The 8,977-nt window shown below is 38.0% G+C and overlaps 1 protein-coding gene across 3 annotated transcripts; it reads right to left on the bottom strand.

Moving 5' to 3' along the window:
- Positions 1-527: 527 nt before the first annotated feature.
- LOC123498544 lies at positions 528-8,412 on the bottom strand. Of its 3 annotated transcripts, XM_045245731.1 has the most exons (6): positions 8,245-8,412; positions 6,258-6,335; positions 3,887-4,027; positions 2,991-3,099; positions 2,002-2,576; positions 528-1,681 (listed from the first exon to the last, which is right to left on the bottom strand). In XM_045245731.1, exons 3-6 carry the CDS (start codon positions 3,983-3,985, stop codon positions 1,079-1,081), a joined length of 1,386 nt encoding a protein of 461 aa, XP_045101666.1. In that variant the 5' UTR covers positions 3,986-4,027; positions 6,258-6,335; positions 8,245-8,412; the 3' UTR covers positions 528-1,078. The 3 variants fall into 3 exon arrangements, with proteins under 3 accessions (XP_045101666.1, XP_045101667.1, XP_045101668.1); XM_045245732.1 differs by lacking the exon at positions 6,258-6,335; XM_045245733.1 differs by lacking the exons at positions 6,258-6,335; positions 8,245-8,412 and having other exon boundaries at positions 2,991-3,274; positions 3,887-4,026.
- Between the last annotated feature and the right edge of the window lie 565 nt (positions 8,413-8,977).

The raw sequence follows: 8,977 nt of genomic DNA, 5'->3' as shown, positions 1-8,977 counted from the left end.
AAAAAAAAAAAAAACTCAAAAGCGTCTGTAGTGCAAAGAATGGTTGCGAAGAGATCTCGGAAGCTATGTGACTACATATCGTGAACTCTATACGACGAACGTGAACATGTCTTCCAATACATGAGAATGGATGGAAACCGTTTCCAGACAAGAATGTTGATGGTACATGTCAATTAACCATGTAGTATCTTGCCTGGACCACTAAGTGCGTGCAGATAGTTTCTGGTGTTTCGTCGAAGCTCACTCACAGGCAACTGCACGTTCAGGTTTCCCCGTAGTTCTCTAGCTTCTGACGTTACCTTCGTCACCCTCCTAGCTTGTGCATAATAGATCAGGATTTGGTATCACTATTCCCGGGCGGGTATGCCCGATTGTGTGAACGCACCTAAGTGTTTATCCTCTTCTTCCTTACATACACTTACCCCGTCTATATAGTAGGCCAATAAACCAACTGTCAGTTGTGCTTCTTCCTAGTTATAGTTAATTTCAAGAGAGAGAAACAAGAACAAGAGTTAGGGAAAAGATCATTCAAATTTATACTTTTATTTGCTTGAAATACCACAAAGTATCAAAACTATTTTCAAATATAGGGTTACAGTGAGCCTGCCAAAACAATCTACAAAAATCTTGTCATTAATGAATCCAGAGCCCGATATTGTTCTAATAGTATGTTACTATATTGTAGAATGGCAGGTAATACACACATTAATCACAATATTGAATTCACACCACCTATGGTATTTTCAAAACCCTGTAATATAGTACTTTGAAAAAATCTATTAATGATCCTACCAGTTATAGTGCAATACACATCTTGGGTTAAAATGTGCTCAGATACACACATGAATGACAAGCCTTACTTCTGCTGGATCACGTCATTGGGATTTGAATAACATACTCTGGTGTGAGAAGAAATAATAATAATAACAATAATAACAATAATAATAATAATAATAATAATAATAATAATAATAATAATAATAATAACAGTCTTTAAGACTAACATTAAATGCCTTGGTTACATTTCTGTTACTTAATTCAATCTGCACCATCTTTATTATTTAACTAAGTTTTACCTCTATGCCATTCTGTCAAACAGAACTCCATAGACAAATTTTTTAAAGTCATCACGTAACGATGTGAGCCTTTTCACCTTGTCTTTTAGGCCTTCATTTTTCTTTTCCAGTTCTATAAGTTCCAATTTCATATTCTCCAATTTCTCTTTCCTCTTCTCTCTGCATCGCTTAGAGGCAGCATTATTCTGCTCACGATTCCTCTTGTACTTTTCTTCCCCTGTCAGTTCTCTTACATCATCTTGATCTGAGCTTTGGGTACTACTGGATGTAGAACCCACCAAATTCTTGAACTCTGTATTCACTGCAATCTCTGCAGCACTAGATTCATCATCCAAATACTTTATCTTGTATCTTACTAAATTCCTAGAACTCCTCCTTGTCTGCCGAGTTCGCACTGGTCCCACGAAGTCCTCCTGGTTCCTAGTTGGCTGGACCATGGTGGTTGGTACTGATAAGGTAGACAATTCTCCTGTATAGTGCACCTGGCTTTCCTTCTTTACTTCTGATTTAGGCATCTTTCTCTTACACTGGGCTTGGATTTCCTCCTCCATTTTGATAGTAGCCATGTCTTTCTTACTGCACTGGACATGGTTTCCATTGTTTATCTGTAATATGAAACCATTACTGAGAAAACTTCATAATAAACAACTTTAGTACTTATAAGAAGAAACACCAAATGCTTTCCTATTACTGTAAATTGAATTATCTACTTGTACTGCATACATAACCCTTAGCATCAACAATGGTGCAGCCAAGAAAAATCCGGCTTCTACAATTAACCATTTCCTCATCTAAATTTCTAAGCCTGTGGAATGAAAAGAATGACCATCACCACACCACACTGAACAAAGATACTTAGTACATTGGTTTTATAAGTGACATTTTTCCTCCCGTCTCCCACACCATTACTTAAAGAACTACTCACCTCATCCCAGATGCCACATTCTTGCACAATATCATTAAGAACATCTTGATTGATATCAGGGTCATTGAACAGATCCAGATCCAGATCAATATCCAGCTGCGGAGTGCCATTCATGGGATTACTTTCTTTCAAGACCTGATCTATCAAGTCATTTACTATTGGCGAAACCTCAATGTCTTGCATCTGTGATGAAGATGGTGCTGGATTTTGCTGAAGGAAATCTGAAGGAGATAAGGGCCTCTCATTATTAAGGACGTTATCCCCCAAGCTGTACACATTTGGGAGTCCCTCTGAGGGAAGGCCACTATCCAACATGGAACCACATGGAGATACTGACAGTTTAGTGCCCTCAGTTGATAGAACACTGTTTGCCATGTGTGAACCACATGAAGGCAAGGACGAATCCTCAGTGTGTTTAAATGACAGCAACTCTCTTTCTGAATCCATTGAAGATTCTGCTGCCACATCAAAGATAGCCATTTTTGAGGTGCCTGCAGGCTGATTCAGATGCATTGAGCATTCAGCTATGTTCTTCAGGGAGACGTTGCAAGCCACCTGATCTACACCAATCATTCCTGTAAAGATTTTGGAAAATATTGTACAAAATACACATCTTAAGCTTCGTAAGGATTGAAGAAATTAGGGAATTTTAACTATAAATTGTAAATGAGAGAGAGAGAGAGAGAGAGAGAGAGAGAGAGAGAGAGAGAGAGAGAGAGAGAGAGAGAGAGAGAGAGAGAGAGAGAGAGAGAGAGAGAGAGAGAGAGAGCACTTCAATAATTACATACACAAGAGGAATCTGAGCCACGAGAAAAAAAAATTTTGTGTGTGTGTGTGTGTGTGTGTGTGTGTGTGTGTGTGTGTGTGTGTGTGTGTGTGTGTGTGTGTGTGACATCTATGATTGTCCCTATAGTTCCACTAAGGTGTTTTACAATATTAACATAAGTCACAAATATACAATGCTCAATCATGTGGGGAGGGAGACTCACTATTAGGGTGTAGCTCAGTGGATGTGGTGGTGATAGTGGTGGTTCCCATGTTCGGTTCCTGAGTGGGGTAGTTGGCCCAGCCTCCACTTTGCCTGTCTACCCGCACGAACTGTAGATAAAAATTTGACATGTGCTATGAAGTATGCACCTTCATTCAATGAGGATTCTGAAATCCATGTCCTGGAAGTTTATGCTGTGAGGCTGTGGTAAAATTGGTGATACGAGATGTTTCTGAATTCCAGTCCCTGAACGTAGTCTCCTTTGAAGTACAGCATCAGCATAGGCTGCAGATGAAATATAACAAATACCATTTAATATCCATGTCAGGGAAATTATCCAACTTTAAATAACCAAAATGTAGCAATATTTTGCCACACTACCTCCATCATGGTTGAGGTTACTTATATATAGTGTGTGTGCTCGAGATGAAACAAAAATGTGCATAATCATAAATATTTGTTTATTTGCTATTCTTCCACTGCAGTCTCTGCACAACCTTCAATGATTGTACCCACTAAACATTAACATTACAATATTGAATAAAACAATTGGTCTTGGATTTCATTATCTTTAAAAGAGTCAAAGTAGTTATTGTCTCACTTTCCATAGAAAACTTTTTTTTTAACCTTTTTCCATTTTTGTTATAAATTCCTTAGATTTCATTCTAAAACAGACCTTCACTGAAATTGGAATAAGAATGTAAACTCAAAAACATCAATCATCATCTTTACTTTGAAAGAAGTAAACTAACATTTAAGTTTCTTGACAGCCAACTGAAATTAACAAAATTATACTTTGAAAACCTGAAATGCTAACACTAGCATAATTATTATTAACCAAGTTATGAATCGTGTTCTCTCATAAACAAATACCTTTAATAGGTGTGTCAGTCTCACCTTGGTAAAGTTTGCAGTGGTCCCCAAACAGTCTGAGGGGATTCCAATCTGGATCTTGACTGGAGTCACCCTCAGGCTCGAAGTGAGGCGAGGCTGCATATTTGTATGTGGATTCGCTGCTGGTAGGAAGCATTGCGGAGCCTGTTTGATGAAAATACAAACCGAACCTAAGAAATTTTTTTTTACATTTGGGTGAAAATCAACTCTAACTGTAAGTGTAAAATTCTGAGATCAATATCTAAGTTACTAAAGCCAAATAAGACAGAATTCCTTAAGCAGGACACATTTGACTCTTAATCTAATCTAAAGTGAAAGCTTGAATAACCTCACTTTCCTTTTACCTCACCTCATATGCATTTTAGTTCACCACTTTCCATCCCACTTTATTGAGATATTTTCTTTTGTACCCATTATACTTATCATGATTAAATGCAGTATCTGTAATCTAACAAACAAAAACATAAACTTCCTGTAGAAGACAAAAAATCTTTTCTTCTTTGGTAAAGATTCAATTTGATACACACAAAACCTACCCATTCCAAGGCTAGCCAGCTCTGGTCTATCTTACTTTCTTTTCTACACATGCAGTCCACATAAAGACAATGAAAAAACTAAATACCTTACAACCAACTTCAAACTGTGATACCATAATCACTTTTGGTTTAATGTAGATCAAGTTTGATAGCTTGGTATAAGGCAAGAAGAAATGGCATCTTACCACAAACTGGTGCTCCATCATGGGCATTTCTTGCCCTACTCAATATCTTGGACTTGCTTAAACTTCTTGTTTGCTTGAATTCACTTACACATTGTATGAGCAACTCAAAATTTTGCACCAGTCTTGTAGTTCTTCATGTTACATCTTATTACAGCCACTTGCTATAATCTATTGACTTGTCTGGTCATTAGTCTTTATTTCAGGGTAGTCAATGATTTAAGAATGTTGCCATTCATTGGGGTCTTTATCCCTCCAACTAGAGATGAGAAGATTGCCAGGAATCCAGAAGGCTGGAGCTGGTGGTGTCCACAAGTAGGGCCACTGCTTTGAAGGGATCACCTTTCACCTGGAGCCATATGTTAATAAGTAACTGCTGAATATGGCTGTAATGGCATTAAGAGTAAACCTATGGTAGGTTTGTCTTAATATACAAGTAGGTATGTATACTTACATGGATATCCAGAAATGCTCTTGTAAAAATTAATTGCCTCCATAATGAATAAATACATCATGTATGTATGGAAGTTCCTTGTTGTTTAACATTTAAACTTTACAGTAACAAAGTTACTGCATTATTAATGTGCATCCACACTTGCAACAAAACATGTTGGGAACACCAAATAATCAACTAGATGGGAACTCATCAACCATATGTTGCTGAAGACTGGTTACTATCAGTGGGGCTACAATGTTAGTAACCATGGCAATGTTGGGGAGATAGATTTTTAGGCAGAGACACATACTCCAATCATCATACCTGGTTCAAATTATACATAATGGTCTCAAAACCAGATAATAAAGTAACAGGTTTCTTTATCCACGTCTTGCTCTGGCATTCCATCCATGTACTTCATGAGTGTAAATTCAAGAGGAAGGATGTGCACTGCGAGATCACAGATATTCCGGTGACGAATAATAAGGAAAAAAAATCGGCAACAAATTCTTGAAAACCATATCTGGGTATCCAAAGAAAATCCTGGAACATACCTTATTTTCTGCATCCAGATGGGTAATGTCTTCTAATACTGTACATGGAAACAATGTCTTGAATTGTATAAAGATCTCATCCACTCTACAACAGCATCTCCAGTGATGCCCACTCAACACCTCTTTGAAAGCAGCTACCATCCAAGTATGATCATATCTCCAGACTTGGCTAATGTTGTCAACCCTGGGACAAACAATGCCGTTGATATGTATCCAAATGTTGACTCTTGTTTACAATAGGTTTTTCAAATTGTCTGAGAAGAAAAATGTTGCCAGTGTGGATGCACTCTTAGGAATGCAACAGAACTTTACAGCATGTCAGTTGTGGATGCTTGAACAAGTTCAAGATCCTGATTGCTGAAGACCTTTTTATACTTCTTGATTTCTTGCTTCATCTAAAGGACTGTGAGAGCACAATGCACAATTCCCTTAATCCAGTCCCACTACTGGTGACAAAATCAGCAGCAGCAAATTCCCAGATACTGTGGCCATACATTCCAGTTTAATGATGCAGAATACTTTACAGGGTGTGGTCAAGGCTGGCCAATTCCCAGCAGACCAAATACAGTAACAAATTGTAGTAGGTTTATAGGAACTGTAGGGGCAAATGTGGTGCTCAGTGAAAATTACTGTATATTCCATGCACTTCTATGCTCATATACTCACTGGGTCCAACAATGATGTCTGAGTATTAATCTTGAAGGGCTGGTAAACGCCTCTCAGGGAAAGCCGGTTCCGCCTGGCCTGGAGGAGTCACAATGAACCAAAATGTTAATAATTCACATTTCCCTACAACATAATTATATCACCATACCAAGGCATACACCATGAATAAAGTGTATAACTGTATGGGTGAGATCCCTAGCCTACCCCACTGATTTACCTAAGATTTCAATAAGACCACTAATACTAACAACGAAGATAACACTGCAAGCAAGCTTTACTACAATATCCACATAAAGGAAGCAACTGCTAAGAACCCGTACGCATTTTGTGGAATGAAGTTAAATCCATCATCACCAATGTTGGGGGGGTAGACAAGTGGGGGTTGTTGGCAACCCTCCTAGGATTTTGTTTCACAATATCGTGGTAAACTTATGACAATTGAGTCAGAAGGCATTAACTGGGGCTTGCTTCTCTCTCTCTCTCTCTCTCTCTCTCTAAAAAAAAAAAAAAAAAAAAAAAATTACTTATTATAAGGAAGGGGAGACCTATCTATTCCTTATAGCTCGGATGTGAAGAGAAAGCGCTTGGTCATGGTGACGGCAGAGTGCCACATCAGCGCTTTCTACCAGTACCAGCCACTCACTTCCGGTGATAAGGCTTACCTAGCTAACATTAAACCGGGAGTAACATCATAAATCTTTTCGCCGCCTAGTATGTAAGTAATAAGATAAAGTCGCTAATTTTCCGCGACTTTGAACATGAAAAAAGGCAGTATAACAGCCCAAGAGTACATGGGGGAGGGTGAAGTGTAAATATTAATTTACACTACAAAAAAAAAAAAAAATAATAATAAATAAATAAATAAACAAATATGCGTTACTCTTATAAAAGTAAGTTTCTATTATCGCGCTTAAGTCTAGATTTAAATGCAGCGGAGTCGCATCAGGAAAAAAAAAAGTAGCAAAGTCGCAATTGAGAGAGAGAGAGAGAGAGAGAGAGAGAGAGAGAGAGAGAGAGAGAGAGAGAGAGAGAGAGAGAGAGAGAGGCGCGCCTAACTCCGCACTACACGTAAAGATCCAGTCTTACGCTTCTATTACCTAATATAAAATAGTCAACACAGCGGCAAAGTCAGTCCCTTAAAACATTACACCATTACATATGTACAATATAATTATGACTTAGGAAAATTCTATTAGACTCCCGTTATTCCTACCGACATTTTAAACCTATGTACATAACTATAATGATTCCTATCCTAATTTGAAATGTCGGACACGATTAACTAGAAATCAGTCAGTCTGTGCATGTGTCTCTCTGTCTCGTTATCAAAATGCAAGTGTCCTCCAAAAGGTACAGTAAGTCAAGTTTCGGGGGAAAAATCCATTACGTCAGGAATCACATGACGGTGAGTAGTCAGCGTAAACTATTTTCTGATTGATTTCACGAAGGCTAGGCGTGCAAGTTCGCTATGCATGTATAAAATAAAATTAAACGTAATAACAGGCTTCTACTTACTAATTCATAAGGTATACACATTTGTCCACAGTATGAATTTATGAATGTCACTCGCGGTATTTTTTTTCTTCACTTCAATACATACCAAAAATTACAGTAAAAATAACCAAGAAGAATCACAAAACGTCGTGTAAAAGAAAACCAGTGCCATGGTAAAAGGAGGGAGGAATCTAAGTCAACTCAACATACGTATTGCACCACATAATGCAACTACCCCTCCTGCCCCCACACCCACCATCCAGAACTTTCCCTGTAAGTTATCGAAGTCCCTACTCCAACACGAAACGCTGCCGGGAATAGCTGAAATATATATGGTAATCCGTCACTACACCGGCGAGAATGCTACAATAACTTACACCTGATATAATAAAAAAAATTATATGAAAATGGGAATCGTCACCAAAATACAGATTAGGTAACGCCACTGCCTGTCGGAATGACAATGACAGCAATATTAAAACAAGTTATTTACCTTCCCGAATGCAGTGATTCCTTAGCCTTTTGGCTCACAGGAACGGTGATAAGCTCCAGAAGTTCAGATGCCCGAAATATATGATGAATACGGAAGATATCCCATTTAGAAGAGCGATGGAGCCGCAGCACAACCTCCACTTACACAGAACATATAACTGGACGAATTTTGCCACGTTGCACTCTATATATACTTTTCCATGACGTCATTGACAGCCAATCAGAAATTAGAAGACTGCGCAGCCTCCCCACTATGCATTTTACACGAATAGTGAACATTTTTATGCTTTTTTCACCCCATACACATGACATGTTTTAACTCTGTTGTTATTAATACCCATTATAATACCAGGTTTCTACTCCGAAAAGTGTATATTAACCTATGAGCGCTGATCGCTCTTGGAGTAGATGGGGGTTCTGCGCAGGGGTGCTCATGCTGAAACGTGCGTATGAAAGATGCCAGTAACTTCAACTTCTTATGTGAAATTATTTTTCAATAACATTTCTAACCATTATTCTGATTGCTTAGTTTTTTTTTAAGTTTATTGATTCATCTATAACACTATGTATTCCTAAGGGAGCAAAGTACAAGAGGAAACAGGGGAAAAAATTCAATGTAAGAGAAACTTATTTCTGACTTATTTTCGTGTTTTTCCCACAATCACCAATACATAGTAGTCATTCATAGAAGATAATAATTGGATTACTACAAGGTGATATATCTGACGAAAGCT

The sequence above is a fragment of the Portunus trituberculatus genome, chromosome 48, assembly GCF_017591435.1.
Source record: "Portunus trituberculatus isolate SZX2019 chromosome 48, ASM1759143v1, whole genome shotgun sequence".
Lineage (NCBI taxonomy): Eukaryota > Metazoa > Arthropoda > Malacostraca > Decapoda > Portunidae > Portunus > Portunus trituberculatus.
Note: the sequence above shows the minus strand (reverse complement) of the source record. Positions and strands in the feature narration are given on the sequence as shown.

What these genes read in the sequence shown, in the direction of transcription:
- LOC123498544 (XM_045245731.1), bottom strand. Translation starts at nt 3,985, where the DNA reads ATGCAGCCTCGCCTCACTTCGAGCCTGAGGGTGACTCCAGTCAAGATC. An exon ending in CCACTGCAAACTTTACCAAG is followed by an intron (nt 3,100 to 3,886) that starts GTGAGACTGACA and finishes TTTTATCTACAG; the next exon opens with TTCGTGCGGGTAGACAGGCA. An exon ending in CACTGAGCTACACCCTAATA is followed by an intron (nt 2,577 to 2,990) that starts GTGAGTCTCCCT and finishes AAATCTTTACAG; the next exon opens with GAATGATTGGTGTAGATCAG.